General features: G+C 44.0%; 1 protein-coding gene across 2 annotated transcripts; it reads right to left on the bottom strand.

Annotated features, from left to right (window-relative positions):
- Positions 1-4,759: 4,759 nt before the first annotated feature.
- On the bottom strand, positions 4,760-25,799 carry LOC126407676 (zinc finger C3H1 domain-containing protein-like). Of its 2 annotated transcripts, none has more exons than XM_050072771.1 (35): positions 25,082-25,799; positions 23,268-23,696; positions 22,226-22,437; positions 20,605-21,061; positions 20,163-20,374; positions 19,633-19,756; positions 19,148-19,245; positions 18,732-18,923; positions 18,323-18,484; positions 17,447-17,584; positions 17,219-17,337; positions 16,992-17,141; positions 16,659-16,833; positions 15,667-15,795; positions 13,049-13,693; positions 12,608-12,717; positions 11,886-12,017; positions 11,665-11,786; positions 11,485-11,586; positions 11,273-11,404; positions 10,841-11,018; positions 10,208-10,394; positions 9,764-9,952; positions 9,293-9,530; positions 9,059-9,164; positions 8,673-8,871; positions 8,484-8,578; positions 8,281-8,385; positions 7,937-8,041; positions 7,608-7,767; positions 7,407-7,507; positions 7,122-7,223; positions 6,953-6,992; positions 6,645-6,707; positions 4,760-5,555 (listed from the first exon to the last, which is right to left on the bottom strand). In XM_050072771.1, the coding sequence occupies exons 1-35, from the start codon at positions 25,641-25,643 to the stop codon at positions 5,418-5,420; spliced, it is 6,408 nt and encodes a 2,135-aa protein (XP_049928728.1). In that variant the 5' UTR covers positions 25,644-25,799; the 3' UTR covers positions 4,760-5,417. The 2 variants fall into 2 exon arrangements, with proteins under 2 accessions (XP_049928728.1, XP_049928727.1); XM_050072770.1 differs by having other exon boundaries at positions 20,145-20,374.
- Positions 25,800-27,800: the final 2,001 nt, after the last annotated feature.

The following is a 27,800-nucleotide window of genomic DNA, read 5'->3' on the forward strand; positions in this document are numbered from 1 at the left end:
CCACTCACTCTACCCTCACCAACTGCATCACTGAAATAAAATCCTGGCTGCAAACCAACTTCCTCAAACTTAACTATGACAAATAAGAAGTCATCATCATCGGTCCCAAATCTCTTCTTAAATCCACCCATAACTTCTCCCTCTCCATCAACGTCTCCTCTGTGCTAAACTCCCCCCTTGTCCGTAACCTTGGTGTCATCTTTGACCAAACCCTCTCCTTCGACCAACACATCAAACACATCATCAAAACAGCCTTCTTCCATCTCAAAAGCATCGCCCACCTCCGTCCATCCCTCTCCTCCTCAGCTGCAGAGACTCTCATTCACGCATTCACCACTTCCAGACTTGATTACTGCAACAGTCTCCTCTATGATTCTTCATCCAAAACACTCAAGAAACTACAGTACATCCAGAATTCAACTGCTTGTCTTCTCGCACCACATCGCCCCCTGTCCTCCATAACCTCCACTGGCTCCGCATCCCTTAGCGTATCCACTTCATACTCCTCATCATCACTTTCAAAGTCCTCAAACAACCTGGCTCCCCTCTACCTATCTGAGCACCTCCACCGGCACACTTCCTCCCACACTCTCACTCAGGTCTGCTGATGCCAACCTCCTCTCCCTCGTCCCCACCAGGACTAACAACCACACCTGTGGGGACAGGGCCTTCTCCATTGCTGCTCCACCCTCTGGAACTTACTCCCTAAAGACATCAGAGACTCCCCCTCACTCTCCACCTTTAAGAAAACCCTCAAAACACACTTTTTCAAAACTGCCTCCTCTTAAAACTGTTCTTCTCCCTCTCTATTATTTCATCTTTGTTGTTGTTGTTGTTGTTCTCTGTACAGTACCTTTGGGTGTCCAGAAAAGTGCTATAAATCTAGTGAATTACATGAGGGTCCGAGCAGCTAAGCTGCCAGGACACTATTGTAATGCTAGGTATTCTTCTTTCTTCTTTCTTCTTTCTTCTTCCGAGGAAATCATACTTCCCATACTTGGGTGAAAACTCACCAAACTTTGCACAAAGGTCCAGGCTAATGCCAGATATCCTCAGCTGTAAACTCAAGTCAATAGTCCTGATGGTGGCGCTACAGCAAGCGTCTAAAGTTCAAAACTTTGAAAATTCATACTCGTGCTACAACTTCACAACTTTCATCAAACTGTAGCCCCAATACTGAAGAAACTTTTGTACATTTAAACCTATTAAAAATTATGAAGTTCATCATCATGTAAAACTTCTGAAACCTATCTCCTCCCACAATTTTTGCTCAATTGACACCAAACTTGCTACAGAGCATCTTCAGACTGTCCTACAAAAACTACGTTTCTCAGATTTTTGATTTATCGAAAATTGAGCCTACAGTGCATCAAAATGTTTGACTGTAAACATATACTTGCAAATTCTTGCTAAATAAATCTTAAATGTTCATGAAAAAAATGACAGAATTCTAGAGTCATGGTAGATGATGTGTGGCAAATTTCAGAATTTTATCTCAAAAACTGAATTTTTGACAGCATTTTGAATTTTGCTCTAATGTGAACAATTGGAGTCAATGTAAAAATGGCAATTTTAAACATCAGTTTTTCACTTATGGAGCAAATCAATCATTGTTACAAACAAATTACCAACATCTCCATGCTGTCTAGATGCAATATGTGTATTTTCAGATTTTTGTTTCGATAACTGAATTTTTTACAGTGGTTTGAAATCTGCTTTTCCATGCATGGACGGCTGCTAAACCTGCACGTCTGGCTTAGTCAATTTGTGAAGCTACACATGAATTGTCACTGACTAATTAGCTCAGTGAGATAGAAATTGATTCTTAGTCTCAGAGGTTGTGAGTTCAAGCCTCAGCTGATGCAAAAGGCAGATTGTGTTGCTAAATGTCTTCCAATTCTTCTGCTTGTTGCTCAGAATTGCCTAAAAATGCCCGGACCTGACCCATCGCTGCGCAGCAGCTATAATTATTATTATAATAAAGAATCTCAGATCCTCCTTTCACTAACAAACTGTGTCTCCGTCAGCGATCTGTCCTCCAACCAGCTCTCCTCCGTCTCTCTGATGAGTCTCACTCACCTGAAACTGTCTGGACACCTGCAGCTGAGAGTCGCCCACCAACACGAGCACCAACACAGACTCAGACTCAGGTAACAACACACACTCAGGTAACAGTATTCACTTCCTGTCTTCACATGCTCTTGTTTGATTGGCTGTGTTGTTCACAGGTCAACCGATCAGCTGTTCACCTGTGTGTGTCTTCACTGTGAGGACGGCGGCAGTAAGAGAACTCTGTTTCATTCTAGTCAAATGCAGTCTCCAGATATGCTAAGCAGTAAATGCAAACATGCAACAACCATGGAGGGAGAAAAACGCCAGAGAAGAAGAAACACTTCCTGCTTTTAGACCAAATAGTTCCAGGAACCAAAGAGTCAGTTTTATGTTCATTGTCTCTTTGATAGACGTCACAGCTGACACTTCCTGTCTCCTCCTGCAGGTGTGTCCACATGTTGCCTGGACTCAGTGTCTCTCTGGGTGCTTCATCTCATCTTCATCGTCTCCATCTTCTTTAACCTGCTGCCCCTGGTCTTCCTCCTGCTTCTCCTCCTTCCTACTCCCAGGACCTCCTCATTGCTCTCTGTGGATTCAGCATGGACACTGATCCAGGATCTGGACTCTGTCCTCTGAGGTCTTCATCACAGCGGAGAACAGACCTGCTCTTTTATCATCTCTTCTTGTGATGGTCGTTTCTGCCGCCTCTCCTGAGTCACTGTAAAAACTACAGGAAGTGAACTGCAGCTGGAGATATGGTGACATCCAGGTGGACTCTGGGACACTGTGACGTCACTGCAGTGATGTGGGGAGAGGGCTTTTACAAGTTTCTACAGTTCCCATTCCTTTACTGTTCTTCAGTCCATGTAATATTTAATATCATGTCTGATTTATATTTGAATTGCTATATGTGTACCCATTTGCATTTGTTATATTTTTCCACATAAAATAAAGAGGGTCAATCAATATCACTCTTATCATGAAAATCTGGCAGGCAGACCAGATAGACACCCATATTGTTGGGAAAGCTTTGTTTAGCATGTAGCATTGTGCTGATACTGTATAAACCATTTCAAAATATACAGGTGTCATATTTCTTCTTATTCACTGTAAGCCTGTCATGATCATTTAAGAGGATAACTATAATATCTGTTTTTATTCTGATATTAAACTAAAAAAAAAACCCTCAATGTTATCTGGCTTTCAACAGACAGTACACAATGGCAAAGTATTTGTCCACTGTGACCAATCAGAAACTGAGAAAGACTTTAACTGCGTCTGCTGAGAGAAGACAGGCTGTGTTGGCTCTGTCCTCAGAGACAGGTGGAGACAGAGCAACATAAGTAACACACATGAAGACATCAGAACAAAGTTCTTTACAAAAATTAAATGTAAAATCCAGGACTTTGATTCACTCTCTGATCAGACTAAAAATGCAACGTGCACATGGAGAAAATAGTGTCAGCACTATAGATGCAGCAAGATATGTCAGTGCATGTTACAGCCTGAGAGACAACCAACACAACAACATATCACAGCATCAAAGCTGTTTCTTTATTGATCCTAAAACATCAATTACTTATATACACACAGATTAGTTTGGTCTTGCGCAGTGGTTTCCAACTGATGGGTCATGGTCCAAAAGTGGGTCACAGGCCCATTCTGAATGGACCTCAAGTGACTGCAAATGAGTGGTTTGTAAAAATACAAAACACTTTATTTTTAAGTGCAGTGAATTTCCAGCACAGAGCTTTTATTTTGAAGTGCTATTTCCTGCTTTAGATTGAGTGACTAATGGACTGCTACTTGACAGACAGCAAGTATTGTTTTTATTTCCACTACAAATATACTCTAGAACACTTATAACTGTTTATTTGATATTATTTATTTCGAATGTGAAATTTGTTTTTTAAAAAAAGACATTAACATACAAACAAGCAGACAGACAGAAAAAAGTATTTACAAATAATGAAAAGCAATTGTCAGTGTATACTTTGATTTACAAATACAAACAGGAGTGGAAGTATAAATTTATTAAAACACACCCCTTTTTCATAAGTCACTGAGTGAAATAAAACAGCTTCCTTATAAATAAACCTATACCTAAGACTTTTCTAAATATACCATTGTTAATTTAATTTTGTCACACAAAAATAACCAATGTATATGTGTTAAAAGTTCATGGTTTTATCCACAAACACAGCTGCTCCTCCTCCAGCTTCGTTTTGTCCATTTATGTACCTGTGTTCATAACCAGCCAGCTCAAAGTCTCTCTTTTTCCATGTTGACCCACGGTTTAGATATAGCAATTATGTTGAATAGTAGTGTAAATTGATTGAAATGTTCTTTGATGTTATTGAAATTTGCATACAGGCTTCTGCTGTTAAAGTGGATAACTGATTATTTAAATCTGACCTGATGTTGTGGTTGTACTATTCATAAGTAACAGCAGTTATTGTTGACTGTTACTGTCAATATGATGCCCTCTAAAAAAAAGAAAAAGGCAACACCCACTATGACATTAAACGCGTCAGATTATTATACACTATAATATTCTTTAATCTTTTTTAACGGTGTAGTTTTTTCATGTGTTGTCAGAGGCACAGTTGAAACATCTAACTTGACATGTGACATTTCAAAGAGAAAACGATTAATGTGTGAACTGAAGGAATAATTTAAGACACAATAAAAACTCCGGAGACGTGTCTTTAATCTTTAGAAAATAATTTAATAACATTTGAATGCAACATATAAAAAACAACAGTGGAAGGACTCCTCTCCTCTCTAATACTCTTGAATCATTATCATGTGGTAGAAGTCTGACAAAAAGAAAACATGGTGGTGCGGCAGAGTCCTGCAGCGGATCAGTCTCTGGGGCTCAGAATGTCTCTCAGACGGACGAAGCCGAATGGAAAAGATTCAGTTTGATCGCGTTAACAAAAGAAAAGTCTTGTGTTTCCTCAGGAGACAAAGAAAAGACAACGTGTAGATGTTGCAGCATCACTACAGGAGGGAAAACTTCCTTTAAAACACACACAGGGGGTCAAACACCACAGTGAGATGTCCCCTCCCCCACCTCCCCACCCCACCCTCAGGTAAAACCAAATCAAAAGGGAGGAAATGAATCCAAATGAAAAGTGACAGAAACAAAACAGGGAGGACATGAATCAAAGAGAATGTCACTCAGCAGCAGGTCGATACTTACGTCCATGATGTCATATAAGCAGCTCCAGACATGGTGTCCCCGAGGAGGTGTGTGTGTGGGGGGGACGGGGGGACGGGGCGTCTGTCTTACCTCGTCTGATCTGTCTGCTCTCACTTTATCATCTACATCACTGTGTTTATTTATTGTGTTTGAGTTTGAGTCACTGATGTTCAGTCTGCTCTGCACACGTCTCTACACTGAGCGGCTCACTGAGACTCACTCCCACCTGCTGACACCTGTCCACCAGCGTCCTCAGTCTGTCTGAGCTCCGTCCTTCGGCCGCTTCAAACAGTAGGCGCTGCACAGGGGGACAGACAGGGAGAGGGAGGGGTGGGGACACAGAGAGAAGAGGGAGGACAGAGAGAGAGAGAGGACACAGGGAAAGAGGGGGACACAGAGGGAAGAGGGGATAGACACACATGAAGGGGGGGGGCAAAGAAAGATAGGGGACAGACACAAAGACAGGGACAAGCACAGAGAATGGGAGAGGGCACAGAGAGAAAGAGGGGGACAGACAGGAAGAGAGGGGACACAGCAAGAGAGCCAGGGAGAGAGGAAGGACAAAGAGGGACAGAGAGAGAGAGTAAGGGGATAGACACACACATGAAAGGGGGACAAAGAAAGACAGGGGACAGACACAAAGACAGGGGTACATGGAGAGAAGGGGGACAAGCACAGAGAATGGGAGGACAGAGAGGGGGAAGGGGAGCACAGACAGAAAGAGAGGGGACACAGATGGAGAGGAGGGCGACGGACAGACAGAGAGAGGGGGGAGAACAAAGAGAGACAGAAGGACAGAAAAAGAGGGGAGATGAACAGGAAGAGAGGAGAGACACAGAGAGGGACAATAGAACACAGAAAGAGTGGGACAGAGACACAGAGAGAGGTGGGAGAGACAGAGAGATTGAAGAGAGGCGGACACAGGGAGAGTGGGGACAGACAGAGAGAGAGAGGGGTGAGGACGGGGGAGGGCAGCAGGTGAACATGCATGTATACAGGTGAGGTGAAAAGAACATGAAGGCCTCGTCACACGTGTCACTTCCTGTGTCTCATGTGAAGATTAAAAAAATTCAGAGTAAGGGAAAAAAAACAAAAGTGTTTGTGTTTGTCAACCAGAGGCACAACAAAAGACGCGCCTCCAAAATGCTTTCTGTGTGTTCGGAGCCTCAAACTGGTGAGTCCCTACAGGCGGGACGTGATGAACTGATCTGAGTTCAGAAGGAGAAACATGAGCTTCAGTCTGCTGACAGTCGCACAATGTTTATGATACACTCTGCACAGATTTAAGACTCAATCTGTCTCCACACAGGAGCTAGATCCACCTTTAGACACAGGAAGTGACCGTGTGTGTGTGTGTGTGTGTGTGTGTGTGAAGGGGGTGTATTACATGTTTCCAGAGGGCAGCACACAGTGGAAGGGTTTGGAGAGCCTGCTGATACAGAAGTCGAACCTACAATAGAAACACAGTGACATGAAAGAGAAAGAAACAGCAGACGTCGGAGCATCGAGTCAGTTCACAAACAAACAAATACACAGACAAACAAACAAAGTGTGAGAAGTCAGAGGTTTTGTCCTGTTGAAACACATAAAAACTTTCTATAAAACCTGCAGGGAAGAAACAACATCATCATCAGACACGTCCAGCCAAACTTCACTTTCATGAGGTTTTCACAGCAGTCTGTCGGACTGACTCACCTCAGATGGCTCCTTCAGCTCCCTCTCCACTGATATCGCTCTGAGAGAAACAGCACACACACTATCAGCTCCTCAAGGCTTCGTCATCATCGTCATCATCACACACGCATTCTGTCTGCCGGTTTCACTGTTACACTGAACTCATCTGTTTTGTGTGTGTTTCACTCACATGTTCCAGTAGGTCAAACACTTGGGAGCAAGACTGCTCAGCATCCTGACCTGGAACTTCAGGTGTTCAATGTTCCCGTCCTGCCACTCCTGATACAGCAACCTGTGGAGCAACACAGCAACTCAGGAAGCAACAACAACGACAACACATCAGTAAACCACCAGTCTGTATATTGGGACAGCTGGACTGGTTTCTTGGTGTTAGACGGCAGAGTGTTGACCTGCTGTTACAGACTGTGTGTGTGTGTGTGTGTGTGTGTGTGTGTGTGTGTGTGTGTGTGTGTACCTCAGGCCCAGTTCAGTGTTGTTGGGCATGGCGTATCTTAATCTCTCCAGAACAAGTGCATGCTGGGACTGCGGCAGACAGCTCAGGTAGAGCATCACCACCTGAAGAGCCAATCAGCACAGAGCATTTACATCTTTAACAGGTCAACTGTCTCATGGTTCAGACAGACAGACAGACAGACAGACAAGACAGGTGTCTCACCTTGTTGTGGAAGCTGTAGCAGCTCCAGAACTCTGCCGGGTTGAAGGGAACCTCCAGTCGAGATGGGACGGTGCTGAGACAGCGGTAGACCAGATCTGAGAACAGTTTGGACTGACTGTTGGACGGACCTCGGACCTGCTGACTGCTGAACACCAGGTAACTGAGGACAGAGACAGAGCGAGACATCACAGGTGATTCAACACCAGGTGACTGAGGACTGACATGCAGCGAGACGTCACAGGGGTGATTTACTTTGATGATAACAGAGGAGACAAAGCAGGTTCAAAGCTAGAAAACATTACAATGGGCCTCCTGCAGGTGATACTCACTCCACCCAGAGTTTGTGAAGCTCCTCCAGTTTCATGGCTGAGCCCAGCGCTCTCTCGAAGGCGTCCACCGTGTCATCCACAGAGCCGTGCAGCCACTGCCAGCGACTGAAGCAATAAACAAAAACAATTCAACATATCATAATAACATTATTTAACATGTCATTTACAGACTGCAACTAATACAGAAGATTCTGTTGTGTAGATTTATATTAAAAAACAAAAAAAGGTTTCCAGTCAGATTTAAAGCAGCTGTGAAACATCTGGAATAAAATCCTCCCTCACATGTCTGCTGTATACCTCCTGATCAATCAAGATGATTCAATAATAAGAAGATGAAGACCCACCAGTGGATGAGGTGGAGGTATGGCATCTGTTCACTGAGCTGCTCCTGAAGCTCCCTGATGACGGGACCTCTCAGCAGCCCCTCAGTGGGGAAACCAAGGATATATCTGATTGGAGGAAAACAACAGACTGTAACTCCTTTACAGTCCTCGTTGTGTTCAGCATTCATATCTATTAAATATAAACATCATCACAGTTCACACACCTCAGAACGTCCACGGGTTTCCTCTGACTCTGCTGGTCCTCACACAGCGACAGGATGCACACTCGAAACAGAGGAGCGATGGCACTTGACTTCTCCTGTCACACATTTACACAACACTCTGCTCAGTCATGCTGTCTGTAAAGATCTCCATGGCAACAGCAACATGTGACAGTGACCAGCTGAGCTCACCTGAGCCATGAGGAACTTGCAGGAGTGGTAGAAGACCTCTGCGTTGTTGGGACACTCTGCCAGAGCCTGCAGCCACATGTTGACCGCCTGATTTTCATCTCCCCTCCTGATGTGGAGCTCAGCCAGAGCGTCTCTCACAGCGCACGACTCGGGACAAGACTCCAGCAGAGACTCGCACAGAGCCACGCCCTCGTCCAACCTCAAGGGACACAACATAAACATAAACATGGCACCAATTTTGTCCAATCACTGCCACCTAACTGCAAATTTGATTATTTAAAATGTGTAAACTCTCATTTCATTGTAGAGCTGCGTGCAGCTCATTGATTCATTCAGTCCCCCTCTCTCTTACACCTTGTGCAGATGTAAGAAAGTGATGAGCTTACCTGTCCAGCAGCTTGTTGAGGAAGATGAGGTTGGTGTGGAGAGGAAGGCAGGCCAGCGTCCTCTCACTCTGAGACAGAGACTCATCGCTGCACTGATGGATGGCGTCTGACAGGGAACCGTCACACATTTATCATAATTAATATCATATCAATAAAACAGCTCAATGTTGTCATTAACAGATTACACTACACACACCACAGTTCTGTTTGTGATTTACGACATCACAGTTGTACCTTGGAAGAGAGCGATGAGGATGTGGAGCGGCGTGCTAATGTCCTGTGGCGTCCTCCAGGGCAGCAGGAAGGACTCTCTGCTGACCAGTCTGGAGGGGCCGGACTCTGCCGGGTCGAACAGGCTCGATGGCAGCCGGTCGAACTCTGTCAGGTGGATGTAGGAGAGCCAGAGCAGCGCCCGGTCGCTGGCCGTCAGGTGCTCAGCGATGCTCCTTTCGTGGGCCGACTTCAACGCATTCTGTACACAAACACAAACCGTCTTTAGCTTTTAATTTTAGTGGTCATTTAACTGCTCTGTGCTTTGATTTGTGGTAGTGCACCCCAGTTAAAGCACCACATTCAGAGTTCATATAAATTGTTGAAGGTTTCTTCCTCTCAATAACTGTGTACAGACTCACAGCTGATGCAGAAACAGAGCTACAGCCAGTAGCAGTGCAGCGTTTGTGTGTCTAGTCTGGGGTGATGCGTCACCTGGAGAATAGCTAGGGCGCTCTCCATGCGGCCTGTAAACAGGTTGAGGTTGACTCTGTAAAGCAGAGCCTCCATCAGCTGGAAGGACAGCTTGTCTGTGACACCAGAAGACGCTTCAGAGAGGAGGAACTGCAGCAGACGATCACATACGTAGTCCTTCCCCTCGAACGAGCTCTCCAGGTTTAAATACTGTCAGAGGAAAACATCAACACATAAACACCTGCAAACTGCAGCTTTGTTTCACTTTCAGATCAGATTCTTTGGCAAACAGTAAACCATGAGCATAAGGCCTGTAAAACTTTAAGTAATGAGTCTTGGTTGTGCAAACACGGATTTACATACATGAAACTGTCAGCTATATAATGTCTGCAGCTGCTAATAAAAAACTCGCTTGTGAAATATTCACAGTCAACACGCTATCGAGCCGTGATCCTGGGGACTTACTTTCCACCACACTTGGTAGTGGGGCGCATGCTCCACAGCCATCTCACACATCTCCTGCACCTCCTCCCTGCTGCCCCGCCTGGAGAACAGCGACAGATAGTGGCTCCACACCTCCGGGTCATCACAGTTAGTCTCCAGAGAGCGAGACAACGTGTTCAGGGCGGCTTCTAAACACTCTGCTGCAGACCTGCACAAGAACATCATACTGTCAACTACAGGAGTGTGCCTGATGTATTAGAATCCAAACATACAAATTTAAAATACACATTTGTTTAGTCAAACAGCAGGAAAACTGTAGCATCGCACACAAATACTGTCATATTCTGTACACCCAGATGAAATATCAGAAAGGTACCACCACAACTTAACGCCACATACGTTCAGATTCACCAAAGTCACACAGTAACACAAACTGGCTGGCCTAGGTAGCTCCTGTGTTCTGACAGGTAAAATTCAAAAGCTCTTAACTGTCCTCTTCAGTTGTTATTATTATCAGCACTCTGACCTACGTCACTGCTTTTTACGAACAGCTGAGTGGGTGTTTCCATTTGAAAAACCCTGAAAGAGGCAGATGAGTCAACCTTTGAAGCAGTTAAGATGAGGTGATGAAGCAGCAGCTGGTGTGTGACCTACGTTTCATTCTGACTGAGGTATTTGAAGGCTAATTTGATCCACAGCTGAGTGTCACAGGGACTCTCCAGGACACTGCTCTCCAGGTTTGATATGTCGTCCGTCTCACTGACAAAATAACGTTTGTCCTCTGATGTGACGCAAACGTCCAGAGCAGACATGTTGGTCCTGGAGACGCCATCTGGACACAAAGATAGACAGGCAGCTGATGTTAATACGGTATAACATATATAATTTCAAGTTATAGTGACAGCCTGCGTTTGAAGTGTGCCTATGAAATACAAAGTTAAAGCACCAACTTTAATCTGGAGACCAACAAACACGACGTGACTCTGAGCGTCTCATCAATGGGATCACTTTCATGACTTTATAATCACGTTCATTAAAGCTCTCGTTCTCTGAGGAAACAACCTGAAAGCTGTTCCTCTTCCTCACCAAGTCTCCCTGGCGGCGTCATCTCTCCTCCTGCAGACTCGTCCTCGCTGTCATCCTCTGGCCTGAAACTGCTCTGCGCAGACGGCTTCGGCCTCCACGTCCTCGTGTCTTTACAGGTGGTGAATGGAGGGACTGAAGGAGGACACAGAGGTCAGAGGACAGGACACACTTTCTCTGATGATGATGACGATGAGAGTTAAAAGTTCACTCACCATGTCGTTTGCTTTCGTTGACCTTGCTGACAAGGAGGACGGCCTTCTGGTCGACCCCCATACGGTCTTTGTTCGTGCCAAACAGCTTCTTCATGTACTTTTCTACAGAAGCACAGAGAACAAATGAATCAAGTGTCCACGACTGTCTGAGACACACTAACGTATTACTGTGAGGCCGACCTGTGGCGACACTGATGTCCTCGTCTGAGCTGGTCTCAGAACAGCCGATCAGAGACAGATTGTACGACAGGATGTCCTGGAAAAGTTGGTTTCCAGTCAAAGTGCAGTTCCTCATGTGCTGCCTGCAGTGCACAAAGACAAATACACAGATATATGTATATCATAAAACCATAAAGGACACAGTAATATCAATAATAATGATATTAATGATATGTTCTCACCATCTGCAGTCGTCGTCGTTGCAGGTTCCTGTGAGATCAAAGCGACAGAAACACTTTTTTGGTTCGATGGTGTTGCTATATGTGACGGAGCTCAGAGACAACTTCTCCTTGGTCCTGTAATACGGACTGAACCTGAGACACACACAGGAAAGACATTATACAAAACAGGCAAAACAAAGGCACAAAACATGTGGATTTAGAGTGGCTGTAACTGAAACTATAAACACTGCACAAACATACAAACTTTGCACAGAATAAGCCTTAGTTTTAATTCCCCCGTCATCCCAGTCACACATCCCCATGACTATTAAGTTTACACTTGTGAACTTCAAATGTGTCACACTAATCTTCTACTTCTAGTAGTCTGTAAAATATGAAGACATATACATAGGCTGCCCTTACAGATTTGTGTGTATCATAGCAGGCTGGACTGTGACTTCCTCTCTGCTTCCGTATATTTTTATTGCAGCTGTTTGTTTTCTTTTATCAATTTTATTGTTTCTATTAATACGGAGGCCCAGAAGGTCACACTGGGATGTTTTGGTTTCAGGCTGAGCTGTGTTATGATACAGGATTATCTATCATCAGCACAGTGTGAGTGGGTGACTGCTTAAGTGACAACTCTGAGTTGCCCTATATAATGTAATGTAATACAATATAAAACTATGCAATACAATATAATATAATAAAATATAACATCACACGATATGATGTAAATGTACCTGTATGACCTGAAGACCAACAGAGGGCTGTGATATGACCCAAAGGGAACAGGCTTCAGCTCAGAGCTCCCTGATTGGTTCGTTGCTGTGTCGACCTCCATGGCGACCACCTGCACAGAGACGGAGAGATCATGTAAACACAGTGAGACACATCTACATGAAAACTTCAGATTATTTTAACACTTTGTTTCAAATATAGAAACTAAAATGTGATGTGACAATAAAAACAATGAAACTGCATCTATAAAAACACCATCATGACGTCTGTTTGGACTCAAGTCTGAACCTCACGACCTCCTGCAGAAGCCACCAGACCACGTTTAAGACTTTTTTCAAACTTAACTGAACTCTGTGCTTTTCAGGACTTTCCCACACCTGTAGACATCCTCACAGATCAAATAAACTGTTTTAGCAAAAGCTGTTTAAAGTTGTGCTAGTCACCTTTTTATTGGCGGGGTTGTGGACATGTCCACCCACTCTCTGCAGCTCCCTCTGCAACAGCTCTCCCAGTCGGGGCTGCTGCTGGTACCTCAGCTTCAGAGCCTCCATGTCCTGCCCTGCAAACACCTCTGCAGGCAGCGTGCAGCTGGCTGACGTCTTGGCGGAGGTCTGGGCAGAGGTTTTGGCAGGTTTGGAGCTGGTTTCTTTCGCTGGAGGGGAGCTCAGCTGCTCCAGGTGGGGTTTGGTGAAGGAGCAGCTGGACTGACGGAGGGAGTTTCGGCGGGTTCCTCTTGCAGCAGGTGCCGATTCTGACTCATGATCGTCGGCCTCTGTGACGTCTTCGCTGTCCAGGGTGAGTTTGTCCTGGGTGAGGTCGTGCAAGGAGGGCTGGGGCAGAGAGAAGGGGGTGGAGGGAGGTGGGATCTGGGTCTGACGCTCAGGAGGGGTGGAGGCTCGTAGCAGTGGCTCCACAGGCAGCTCTAATGTCAGTCCTTTGTTGTGCAGAGCCTGAGCCTCCTTCAGCTTCTGGATCTTCAGGGCGTACTCTGACTCCAGCTGCTGCAACCGCTGCTTCTGAGCAATCAGCTCCGCAAAGTGGCGTTCCGATCCACGAGGAGCTCCGTCCAGACGCTGCAGCTTATTGGGCTGAGAGGGGAGAAAGAGACATTAGTGTCCACACGCCTTTCTGAATTTAGAGCTGACAAAGACACCTGGTGTGACTAATTCAAACACTGTTTTCTGTTCATGTAAACAGAACAACAATTGTACAACAATAACTCTGCCGGACTACAAACTGCAGCATCATTTCATATACTGTCTGTAATCACTCAGATCAAATTGTTTTTTAAATGCAGTTTCACTGCTCAGAAAGTTCATGTGATCATACATGAAGGTTACCCTGAAGACTTTTTGTTAACACATAATTTCAGTGTTCGTACAGGCACATTTTTGTCTTTGTTCAGTAAATATTGAAATGATCTTAATACATCTTTGACTTCATGTGTGGGAGCTGTAGATTTGAATCCACACATCAGCTACCTGCTCAGGTAAACTTGAGATTTTTATGAAGTCATGTTAGTAGGCTGTTAAACGAGTTAAGCTAACGTAAGCTGACTGTGCATTCACTCCATCAACTGCTCAATGAGGCTAAAGCTAACAGTCGATTATAGAAATAAGTGTTTAAACTAACGAGTCAAGAACACCTAAAACGCCATTTACCCTTGTCACTGACCAAACACCACAGCAAGGTAATAACAGACAGGTATAATAACAGACAGGTACACAGCAACTAACGCTAACGTGTTATCAACGCAGAGAACTAACGTTAGCTAACTGCGCGTTTACTCCATCAGCTGCTCAGTGAGGCTAAAGCTAACTGTCGAATATAGAAATAATACGTGTTTAAATAAACGAGTTATGAAGACCTAAACCGCCATTTACCTTTGTTGTTGATCAACACCTCAGCAAGGTAATAACAGACTGGTGACGTTATAATAACAGACAGGTACACAGCAGCTAACGCTACTCGTTAGCAGAGAACCAATGTTATCAAACTATACGTTAGCACAGAGCTAACGTTACCGGGTTATATCTAACGGCGGCTCGCTGTAACTTATTACCGTTTAAATGTGCCGTTAACACGTCAATTACGGTCACGATAATCTCCTCTCGGGGTCAGCCGGTGGAACAACAGGCTGTCCGGTAACGGTAACGTTAGTAAATGTTCCGTTATTATTCCGTTATTATTAGGTGTGAGAGCCAGTGGCTAATAGGTTGAGAGCCAGATGCTAACAGGTTGAGAGCCAGAGGCTAACAGGTTGAGAGCCAGATGCTAACAGGTTGAGAGCCAGATGCTAACAGGTTGAGAGCCAGATGCTAACAGGTGTGAGAGCCAGATGCTAACAGGTTGAGAGCCAGTGGCTAACAGGTTGAGAGCCAGTGGCTAACAGGGTGAGAGCCAGTGCTAACAGGGGTGAGAGCCAGTGGCTAACAGGTTGAGAGCCAGTGGCTAACAGGGGTGAGAGCCAGATGCTAACAGGGTTAGAGCCAGTGGCTAACAGGGGTGAGAGCCAGTGGCTAACAGGGTGAGAGCCAGATGCTAACAGGGTTAGAGCCAGTGGCTAACAGGGGTGAGAGCCAAAGGCTAACAGGGGTGAGAGCCAGATGCTAACAGGGTTAGAGCCAGTGGCTAACAGGGGTGAGAGCCAGAGGCTAACAGGTGTGTCTCAGTCAGGTGTGAAATGACTCCTGAGACATCACAGATACATTATGAGGTATAAATCAGCATTTTTCAATAAAACAGTCTTTACTTACAAGTCATTTCATAAAGAAATCAGGTCAAAGACTAATACGGTGCTGCCTGATCCCTGAGCTCAAAGACAAGTTTATTATGGACCCAGTCAGAGTTTGTTCCTTTAGATCGAGTCCCTCACTGTCTCCAGAGAGGATGAAGCTGTTGTGATCATCATTCCCTTTGCATAAACAGCAGCATGTAAATGTTATTGTGTCACTGAGCTGTAGTTCTTCATCTCTGCCTGCCTCATTATTGAAACAACACTCAGTCAGAGAGCTGCAAAGTAACACCATCAGTCTAACTTTAAAATCAGTGTTCTTCTCACCAGAGTCTGGCTGGAATCTGTTCTGCGTTTTGGTCCTCTGCCTGCAGCCAGCTGAGCCTCAGTCAGCTCCTTCTCCAACCGTGCAGCCACAGACTTCTTTATGGACACCCGATGTTCAACACGATGCACCTGCACAGGAGGAGGAGGATGTCAGGTGGGATATGAACAAGCAGGACTCAAGTACCAGTACAGATGTGTTTGTAAAGTTTCCTCAGAAAATCAACAGACAACAGCAACATGTTTGGTTCAGAGCTTCATCTCAACGTGTCCACAGGTCAAAGGCATCGATATCAGTAACTACATATCATCAGTGTTGGTGCAAATGTCAGAAAAAACAAATAATGTGGAGAATGTCTTTCATATTTGTTTGATTTTAATTTCCCATCATGTTCTCTTGTTATTTCCAGTGTGCATTTTGTCTGTGTTATTGGCATTCATTCATGTTTGCACATGTGCTGATAATCTGAGGAGGTCAACACTGTTGCACCGCTTGATGTTGTTATCACTAATGACTACACCAGGGGCACGGTCACACATGAGCTAAATTAACATTGGTAAATATTTGCCTGCCATTCACTTCCATTCAATGCCAGCAGAGCAGCAAATAAAGCATTTCCTTCCAGTGGCAAAGCAAATTCTCATCTTCATATCACATAGAGTTCAACTCTGAGCGGCAAAGTCGCAGCCTAACCAACAGCAATGATGTATGTGTGGAGGAGACAGGGATTGTTGCTGTGTTTAACCAGATAATATTGTATAAGAAAAGGAAAATGCTCCACAGGAGAGATACTGCCTGGCTGGCACTGAGTCAGGAGACAGGCAATGCAAGAAAATGGAAAATGTACCAATAATATCATAGCTAGCTAGCTAGCTAACACTGGCTAGAAGGGCTAGTGTTTGTTTATATTTCAGTCCAGACCTGTATTGATTATGTGATATGAACTATTTCTAACAGTATAAGTTCACAGCTCAGACTGTGAGGCCACTCCCACCTGCTCCTGCAGCTTCTTCAGCAGCGTCTTGTTGGCACTGACGATCTTCTCTGACGCCTGCAGCTGCTCTCTCAGTTTGGACACTTTGGTCTCAGCAGCCTTCAGAGACTCTCTCTTCTTTAGCTCCTGGTGGAGCAGCTGTCTGAGGATGGCCTCGTCTCGCTGCAGCAGCTCCCTGAGACACACATGGAGAGACTATGATTTAACATTGTTACCTGACAACAAACAGGTTAATTTATAGACCAGCATGAAGCAGCATTAGACTGATTGAGTCACAGTGATATTGATCTCTACCATGCTGATCACCTGGTCGCCCTGTGATGAAGCTCTCACCTGTGTTTGCTGAGTTTCTGCTCTGCTTCAGTCACTTTCAGCTCTGCGGAGGACTTCACTGATGGATCCAGCACAGATTCAGAGAGAGCAGGAGAGCCGGAGCCACGAGGACTCGGACTGTGATCCTTCAGCATCTTCTGCTTCTCCCGGCTGCAAAGAAAAGGTTAAACATCTGACATGTTCCCACAGCAAAATGTGATGCTGTCTCTGGTTGGTGTTGTATTTACCTGGCGATTTCCTCTTTGAGCAGGCGGTACTCTGCTCTCTTAGCTTCAGGTAAAGCCTCTGGAGTTCTGAGCGGGTTGTTCTCCTTCTCAGAGCCCGACGCTGCTTTAGGCTTCGCTGCCTGGACCACACACAGACAGCAAAACTAAGGTCAGTGATTAGTTATCCACACATGTGATACACAATAGTGTTTGTGAGAGCCACATGCAGCAGCAGAGAGTGGGACTGACCTCCACTGTTCTCCGGGCCTCCTTGATCATGAACTCCAGTCCTCCAAACGCTGACTGAGAGGAGCTGCAGGCGTCCATGTCCGAGTCACTGTCATCAGAGTCTTTGAGAGAAACCACCACTGACTTGTGTCGAGGCAGCTGGAGGGGGAAACACAGCCAGGTGAGACACTGATCATCATCATCATTAATGATATGAATGGATGAGCCTGAGATCTCTGTAAAGTGGGATTTATACTTGTCCACCAGCTCTATGCAGAGCCTTCGCCGTAGCCTACGTTGTTGTGAGCATTTATACTTTGTGTGGTGGTGTGTCTGTGTCTCAAAACACACCCAAAACGCACTTTAAACATGGATTAATAGAGACAATATCAAACACAAATCAGCTTCACTATAACTCGCAGCATTCACAGATAAAGCATTTGTCTTTATCTGGACACATTTTCCCCACAAATATAACATGCTAACATTAATAGTACAAGCCTATGGCATTTTACAGTGTATAAATTAGCCTAGCGACCAGCAGAGATTTTCTCTACTCATATGAAGCCAGGATAAATCACACACAAGACTTAAAATGCTATTTTTATGGAGACTTTATTGTATTCACAATTTATTGTTTCTGATCTGTGAAATTAAAGTAAATCAAAGCTTTGTTTCCACTGAGGGAAATGGTTTCAGTTTACAGAAATAGACAGGAGGTCTGCATCTCTGTGACACGCAGTTGCATTTCTGGGGAGGTGCACATCAGGCTACCCTGTAACTTAATAGGTATGGCGTCGATCCAATGCAGAAGTATAAATCCCACATAAGTCTATGAATGAACACTGTGTGTGTGTGTGACTGTGGTAACGGAATATGAGAGTGTGAGGCTGTTACCATCAGCGGAGCTCTGGCAGCATGATGTCCTCTACTGAACTTGTTGCTTCTTGACTGAGTGACGGTGTTCAGACTGACAGTGCTCAGGTTGCCTCTGATTGGCTGCTGCATGCCTGCAGCCGGCTGACAGCTGGGAGACGGAGGACCGCTGGAGGTCTTCTCCTGCAGAGAGAGAGGAAACACATCATGGACTTAGCAGAGGTACGAATGCACTGTGATCTGTATTTATCAAAACAGAACATCAGTCCTGACTGACTGAAGACTGCTGTTCTGTTTTACTTCATTTCATCGGCTGTGTGAATGGACTTCAGGCTGTCAAACACTGACTGACTCTGAAATACTGATCAGGCTGATGGAGTAACACCAGCAGCAGCAGCAGCAGCAGCAGCAGCAGCAGCAGCACAATCACCTCTGTGGCTGTCACTCTCTTGTTGGCCATCGACATCAGACAGGTCTCCCTGAGTAGCATCTCCTCCTCCTCTTCCTCATCAGCAAAGGGAGGTTTGGGAGGAGGCTCTGGCTCGTCTGGTGGAGGGGGGAGAGGTGGAGGTGGAGGAGGAACACCGGACAATATGGGGGAGAGGAACGGCTGAGAGAAATCCTGACAGAGAGAGAGAGAGAGAGATTGTTCAAAGAGGGGCAATCAGACAGCAGTGTCAGGTAAGGGACATTTATGTCAGCACTTTTAAACACTGGCAGTTTGTGACTATTCCTAAAAGAAAAAAAAAGAAGCATATTTTCTATTTCTACAGGAGAGAACTGAACAACTGCAGTGTCAGTTATTTTGAGCTCAGTGACATCACAGAGATGAAGCAGAGAGCGTACCGGTCCAAACTGAAGAGCGTCACCGACGTACAGAGACATGGGAGGGAAACACACTGCATCGTCTGCGATCAGCGGGTTGTTGTGTGTCGGAGACGAGACTGAAACAACAAACAGGAAGAGCTTTTTTATAGATTATAATGTAAACAGGAAGTCTGAACAGCTGTGTTGTGTAGACTTATGATGAAGAGTACATGTGAACCTGCTCTCCACACAGTACTCATGTGACAGTGAATGAATGACATATTATTGCTCTGTATATTTAAGTATATTTAGTAGTAAAGTTACTACTATATTGCTATTACTATTACAAATAGTTTCTACATCTTGTAAATGATGTGAGCAGCACAGTAGTATCTGATAAACCGTTAATGTTTCTGACACATCGAATTAACAACTGCAGCTCCTGATCCACGACATGAAGCTGATCATTTCTTTGGAGAACAGTCACCAGACAGACAGTCACAAGACCTCGAGACTCTTCTCACCTGGTGATCCCGTCTCACTGTCTGTGTCCATGGCAACCTCATCGTAGTTGTCGTATTGGTAGAGGTTCCCAGAGGCGTCCAGTCCCTGTTTACCTGCACTTTTCCTGTGTTCTCCATCTCTGGACTGAACAACACAAACACACAGCCTGTCACTCTTCTTATGTGGTGTTTCTTACAACTGAGAGGACACGAAGTATGGACCAGTAACTCTTTAAAGGTTCAGTGTGTTTGATTTAGGGGAATATATTGGCAGATATGGAATATAAGAAGTATGTTTTCTTTAGTGTATAATCACCTGAATATGAGAACAGCGGATAACTTGGTTCCTGGTAAAAACCTCCTGACAATGAAAGCTATACTATCTTATAACAAGGAGAAGTTTCAGCTTGTTGCAGTCTGCAATCCTCACAGCCATTAAATCTTCCTAAATCTTACACACTGGACCTTTAAATTGAGAAACAGGCAGAATATTGATGTGTACTTGTCTCTGAGACTGAGGAGATAACACTGACCAGTTTGTGCCGTCTCACCTGGCTGCGCGTCCTCGTCTTCCCTCCCACCAGCTTCATGAAGCGGTTGTACTGCTCGTCCTGATTGGACAGATCTCGGATTTGTCGGATCTCGTCTTCTCGTTTTCGTCGCTCCTCCTCTTCCTGTCGACGTTTCTCCTCCTGCTCTCTTTGCTGCTGCAGCTTCCACGTCCTCAGCTGTTGTTTCCTGAACGCTTGCTTCGCCGCCGAGCCTGAGACACAATGTTTTTATTATTACTATTAGTCATGTTTCCACTGTGTCCATGGTTGCTGGTGAAGCCGTAGTCTGCGTGCAGGACTCAGGACACAGCCTATGTAGCAGCTATTATCTACGTTAAGTTATAATAACTACCTTGACCATGTGTTAAGTATTGTATTATATACAGTAGCCTGGCCTGGTGGCAGATGTGAGCATGTGACTGCAGGTTTGGACCCGTCTCACCTGGGCTGATCATCTTCTTGGCTGCGTGAGGTTTCCCTGGAGCTCGCCCTCTCTCCGGCGGAGCTTTGGGTCCAGGTTTAGGACTGGCTTTGGGCCTGTCTCTCTCCTGAGGCCGCTCTCTGTCTCTGTCTGCAGCTCTGGACCCACTCTTAGTTCTGTCCCGCTCCCTTTCCAGAGGTTTGGACCTGGTTCTGCTCCTGTCTGCAGTAGCAGCGGCGGCAGCAGCAGCAGCTGCAGCAGTGGAGGCAGACCTGGTGGTGACTCTCTGCCTGCTCAGAGGAGCAGCAGCTCCAGAGCTGGAGCTCTTCTCCTGAACCGCTTTTGTGATCCGGTCTTTGCTCTTCTTCATCACCTGCTGCTCCTTCTGCTGCCACTTCTTACTGGCCGACTGCAGAGCGAGGAGGCGCAACTGCAGCTCTGACAGCTCCTCCTCCTCAACTCGCACCACTGGCTGCTCCTAAAACACATTCAAATACAGAGTTTCAGAGATTCATTACATATTAAAAATATTCTTTATAATTAAAGGACATATTTTGGTATATTTCAGCCAGGTGCAGATCCCTGAGCAGTCAACTTCCTGTGTTTACTTTGAGTTACAAACAAGAGTGAGAAAATGGAGCAGCTCGTTAGTGAGTCCTCATTTCTCTGAATCTCTACAGCAGAGTGACACAGCAGACCTTTAAAGGGACAGTTCATATTTTTTTAAAGTGGGGTTGTATGAGGTACTTATCCACAGACAGCATATTACCAACAGTAGATGTCTGTCGGCACACCCCTGGTTTGGTGAAGCAGGCAGGAGCCCAACACAAGAGCTAAGGGATGTGCTGCTGGGACAGGGGGCACCAGCATTATAGTCCTTATACTTATTATCAGTTCAAGTGCGCGCTACATCGAGAGTATTTTCACTGCTTTACTTTACAGCCAGGCAGTGACTTCCTACGGGGAAAATGAAGTCGTCAGGTCGCTCTCTTCAAAGCCAGAATCCATTGAGAAAACAGTGATTTAACATAGCTGAACACAGGAGCTATTAGTCTACCACTACCTCAACCACTTAGTTTGTTTGTGTTATTGTGTGACTTTGGTGTTGTAAAGGGTGAGTTTAGACTTACCAAAGTCACACAATGACACTAACTAAGTAACTGCTCAAGGTAGCAGTAGACCAGCAGCTCACGTGTTGAGCAATTACTGTTTTTGTCAACTGAGTCTGATGGGTCTGATGAAAGCAAAAATGGGCTGCTAATCGCCCTCCACAGCAGTACATTGCTTAGCTTCCATGTCAGACTACAGCCTGTTTCTCCAAACTGGGTGCTATGAATTAGTACCCCATATAATCCCACTTCCAAAATTCTGAACTATTCCTTTAATAACAGCTGTGATCTCTGAGATAAAATTAAGAGCTCACAGTTATACCCAGGACACTCATAAATGTTTCACCTCTTAAAAAATAACTTTTCAAATGTGTTTGCTGCTTCACAAAATCATTAAAGATGAAGAAAACTAGAAGCTGCCACACCAACTATCTCAACTATGTGTTTCCTTGTGTGTTTCCTTGTGTGTTTCCTTCCAGTAACACAAATATCACCTCCTCCCTTTTCCTGCTCCTCCTCCTCCTCCTCCTCACCTTGTCTATCATGACGACAGAGTCCTCGCTGGAGGTCGATGATCTCCGACTTGAACACGTCAGTTTAGTTTCCTCCTTATCGTTTTTAAGCATTTCCTCTCCACTGCACTCAGACGTCTCCGTCTTTTTCTTCGTGCCCTCTGACTCTTCTTCAGCTTTTTGCTCCGTTTCTGCTCCATCTTGTGTCGTTCTTTCTTCTCCTTCTTCACCACCTGATGACGCACACAGGAAGTGAAACCAGACTTATTATTTGAGCTTCAACAGTTCACTTTAAATACAGATTTTTTTTTTTAAATTATAACTTTCAATTTGTGATTGCTCTCTTATTTAACTTTGTGTCTGTGAGAATCTGTTTGTGATGCCTGAGAATTATCTGACAATAAAACTACAGCAGTAAATCATCACAGCTGAGCAGCTTGAAAAGTGACACACACGACTCATCAAATACCACAAATTCATTGGATGTTAATCAACTTATCGACTCTTCTCTCTTCTTTTGGTTACTGATTATTTCTCTGATTGTTTGGTCGATCAAATCTCAGATCATAGTGACAAATAGACAAACTGTCACTTCTGTCTGAACTTGTTTAACATGTCAACAATTTGTTTAAGTTGCTGCACACTGAATACTTCAGGTCATGACCTTCTGGCTTCAAATATTTATTCTTCTGTGACTTTGACACTGAACGAACACTTTCCATCTTACACATATGTTGTAACTACTCCTGTTCTACTCGATCTCTTTCTAATGCACCTATCTAAGGTGCCAATGGGATGGCGTTTCACTGGAGTGAAAAAAGTGAGTGTCGAAGATCTCAGAGATAAATATAATAAGATATTTTGACTGTTTTATTTTCCCAAGAAGAATTATTCTAACTTCCATTCAACTTTTTAAATGGGAAAATGTTAATATTCATTTAAGATGTAAAAATAAAGCTGTTGTATTACGTCTTCATTATTTAATGATTTTTAGTAAGCTTGATTTTTTTCAGTAATATATCCATGACATGAACTGGGACTGATTGACTGATTGATTGCTCACCCTCGTCCTCAGCGTGGCGTCCTCCCTCCTGCTCCACCCACTTCTTCTTCAGCTCCTGCAGACTGACAGGAGGAGGGAGTTTCTGACGGAGTGGTTTAATGTTGAACGCCTGGAATACTTTCTTCTCTAATGCTTCCTCTGCTGCTGCTGCTGCTGCTGCAGCCTGAGCTGGATCAGGTACTGGTTCAGATACTGTTTCAGGTACTGGTTTGGTCTCTGTGATACTGGCAGTGTGGTCTGGGGTCTGGTCTCTGGCGGGGGACACTTTGGGCTCCAGAGCCATCGTCTCCTCTTTGCGGATGCACTCCAGCTCCAGCTGAATCTGCTTATACTTGGAGAGTAAGTCCTCGAAGGACTCGTCAACACTGTTCTCTGGTTTGGAAACACTGTGAGCAGCTTTCCTTCCCTGGTTCCTCCCCTGCTGCTTCTCTGAGGCCTCGCGTTAAGGAAAGATTATCTGAACATCTTTTTATCAACGCTTTCATTGATATCACATTCAGTTTGCAGTCACAGAGGAAACAGAAAATATTCATTAGTGATCTTCCTGGAAAAAAAAGACTCAAATGATTAATCCATTATCAAGATTACTGATGTTATTTCAACAGAAACAGTTTCATAGTAAAACCTTTGGCTGTTACAAAGACACATGGATCCTGTTTAGGGACTGTTTGTTACTTTATAATGGGGGGGGTGCAAAACGGGGGAGGCATGTCAAGTAATTTTTTAAGCACTGGGAAGCTTGTGTTTTATATTTTGGCCTAGGAAAGGGTCATACGATTTTAAATGGTTGTATTTTGTGTTAATTCTAAATGCCCTCTGAACCCCTAAACACGCCGGCAGGTTAGGAAGGTTTGTTTTCTTTAAAAATTGCCAAAAAAAATCACATTTTTCATCACAGCATGAAACTGTGAAAACAGAAATTAACAATCAAGTTTTGATGGTCCTTGAACACGTCCTGCATAACGAACACTTCTGTCAGGAAACAACCAAATCAAAGCTTAAAATAGCAATATTTCATTAAAAATCACTTCATCTACATGTGTCATCATACAGTTTACAACCAAGGCCTTTTTAATTCAACTCCAGGGTTTCTATTCAACTTCAAAGATTAAGTTTTTACAATCTAATCATGTCCGCCATGTCAAGTTGCTGATCTTATTCTAGCTGGCCTGTTGTGTACAGTTTATTTGGGAAAATTGTCACTGTTCACATGTTGCTAATGCCAGCTGTGTGTGAGCTGTAATGAGCGCGTACGGGAATACATTTTGTTGGTTTTGTGTTGAAGCACAGGTGGCTGTCATGCACCATTATTCTGCTGAAGTGCACTCACAGCTTGTGTGATCATGATGCAATGTGTAGGGAGGATTTGCATTTTGCTGAAGAAGTTTCCTGTTTGTTCTGGTGATTAGTCTCTCACTCCCTCAGTGCCGTTTGCTCGTTGTGCTGGCTTAACTTCCAACATTTGGTGTAAATAATAAAAATGTTTAGGGCCTACTTAGGGTGGGGGATAAGATTAAAGGAACAAAACAATAACAGTCACACCCCAGCAACTCCTCTCCTTGTATAAGTAAAGAACAGTCCCTTGATGTTACAGAGAATCAGTAAGAAGGCAACCTTTGTACTTTTATATAAGATTTTAAATGCAGTACTTTAAATAGAAACAGCAGTATTAATATGGAAGGTTTATAATTATGACATTAATGTCTCTGGTTGTGTCTCATCAAACATTAAACAGGCTGGCCTGTAATCAGATAATTCAATCACTGTGTGTTTATGTTGTGGTAAATCAATTAGCACACTGAATGAGAGGATACGTTTTCTCATGGGAGAGTCTTTCTTGTTACCGTGACTCTCTCCGGGCCCGTAACGACCGGGGGGACCTCTGGTGTTACCACCGCCCCGGTTGCCACGGTTCCAGCCCCCGCGTCCACCGTTCGGCATGGCTCGGTGCCTGAACCGGCCCAGGGCGCCGTGGCTCCGTTCCCAGAAGCTGGTCCTCTGGCTCGGCTCGCCGTGAGAACCGAGCCCCGGGGGCAGCAGCAGCGGAGGAGGCGGCGGAGTGGACGGAGCCGGAGGCCGGTCGGGCCCGCTCGGCCCGCACTGCTGCCGGTGGCTCGGGGGGAACGGGCCGTGTCCGTGAGGTCCGCGGTTGTACGGCATCATGAGGCGAAAGTCTGGCGGCTGGTGACCCAGGTGTGGCGGCATGTCGTGCGGGTGTTGGCGAGGTTTCCGTGTCCGTGGAGGAGCGCCGCGGCCGGGCCTGCTACCATCCCCCCGCCGGAGTGGCACACTCTCTTCGGTTTCATCATCGCAGATCTCTCCGTCCTCCAGCTCGCCCTCCTCTCTGGGAGAACCGCTCCTCGTGTTTAGATCCATCTTTTAATAATGTCCAATGTGACCAGCGAGCTGCCGGCTGTAAACTCACCGGGCTAAAACCGTTAGATTCATGTTTCACCGGACACACAGTCAGTCCGTTCTGACGGTTAGCTAACAGCTAGCTTCTTCTCTGCTGCTCTCACCCAACTCTCACGATACACCACGAGACTGACGAGAAAGGAAGCTGCCCATATAAGGAGAAGTGACTCATTATTCCCAATGTGGGAAAGTTTATGCACAATAATAAAATAATAAAACTAGAATCTTAAATGTTATATTATATTATATTATATTATATTATATTATATTATATTATATTATATTATGTAGATTTCTTTCAGGGAGTTCCTTTAATTTTTTTCACAAATATTAATAATATATTTCTTATTATACATCCAGGATATTACCCTGCCAATCACTATATGGAGATTTTTTTTTATTTTGTTCTCACGCCAACAAGATGATCATAATCTTTAATGACTTTATATGACTATGGGAAAATGTGGTGTTTGGTTTCTTCTTTAAGTAAAGACATTTGATAATGATGTGGGCATTTTAGCTATTAATAAAACTTTTTGGAAGGATGTTGAGCAAATGTGAAACTACAACAAAAATAACGGTGAATAACGGTTTTACAGTATTTTTGTATAGTGTGATATACCCCTAGCTCTGTTCATACTGTTCTTTTGTTTCATCTTAAAAAAAGAGGAGAAAGACCAGTCTGAGTTTTAATCAGTTTTGGAAAGCAACAAAGTACATTTACTCAGGTACTGCACTGAAGTAAAATTTAGAGGTACTTGGTCTTTACTTGTATATTTCTTTTACTATTGCTTTGTACTTCTACTCCACTACATCTCAGGGGAAAATATTGTACTTTTTACTGCACTACCTTTATCTGACAGCTTTAGTTTCTTTACAGATTCAGAATATCTATACAAATATAATCAATTATAAATATTCTAATATATATAATATGATAAACTACCCAGCAATATAAAAAGTCATTAAAATGTGCCTCACCTTTACCAGCTGCAACATTTAAGTGATAAACAAATAAACACATCAATAATTATAATACAATAATATTAATCTGCAGAATAAGTACTTTTAGTTTTGGTACTTTATTTTGATGCAAATTTTACACTTTCACTTATGTAAGATTTTGACTGCCGGTCTTTTACATGTAGTATTTCTGTACTGTGGTACTTCAGTATGGCGTCTGAGTACTTCTTCCACCCCTGCTGTTTTAATCAAGGATGTTTGACTGGTGAGGGATCTGTCATTGCACTTTCAGTCTTACTGTCAAAACAACTGCTGCAAAACTATTTCTCTCAGGATAACAAGGATTTATGTTATGTTATGTTATGTTATCTAATCTTATCTTACCTTATCTTATCTTATCATAAGAGCAAAGAGTTGTTTTCTTCTCTATGGCTTTATTTTAGAAGCAGAAAAAGGACGTTTCTGGCACAGCTTCACCTTCCAAGGTGCATGAAGTAGAGAAAAAGTAGGTAAGAGGTAAAACACTTGTAGTGTGCAAAACAACTTTATTATTAGACCAACATGTTTCAGCTTGTGGCCTTCAGGATAACCCCGGTGAATAATAAGAGATATAGAAGAGCAGACAAGCTAAATTAATAAAACAGTGCACTGTTGATTTTCACTGGCAACAACTGCTCTTGTAATTGTTGTTCACTTGACAGTAAAGAACCTTGACCCTTAGTTCAAGTTCAAGTTCTTTATTTAGGCTTCCAAAAAGCAGTCATTGAGCTCAGGCTCCCTCCAAAAATACTCGTTATGTATTAAAAAGTATACATTTTATGTATCAAGAGAAGAGGAAGATCTCACAAGTGAAAGCAAAAATGAAAATCAAAGCATAGTACAATAGAAATAAGTATGACATTAATAAGATATAGAAAAAAGTAATATAAACAGAATGTAAACAGGAGGGTATAGGTAAATAGATAAATACTTTATTAATCCCAGTGGGTGGGGGGAAAGTTACTCTTAATAAAATAAAATAAAATAAAAAAGACGAAGAATGAACTACAAGTGATATGTTTTATCTTTAAAGGAAATAAAAATAAATAAATAACTGAAGATGCAGTGCGCATGCGTACCGGAAGCTGACTTGTCAGTTTTGTTTTGGAAGTTGAC

This window comes from Epinephelus moara, chromosome 20 (assembly GCF_006386435.1).
Source record: "Epinephelus moara isolate mb chromosome 20, YSFRI_EMoa_1.0, whole genome shotgun sequence".
NCBI lineage: Eukaryota > Metazoa > Chordata > Actinopteri > Perciformes > Serranidae > Epinephelus > Epinephelus moara.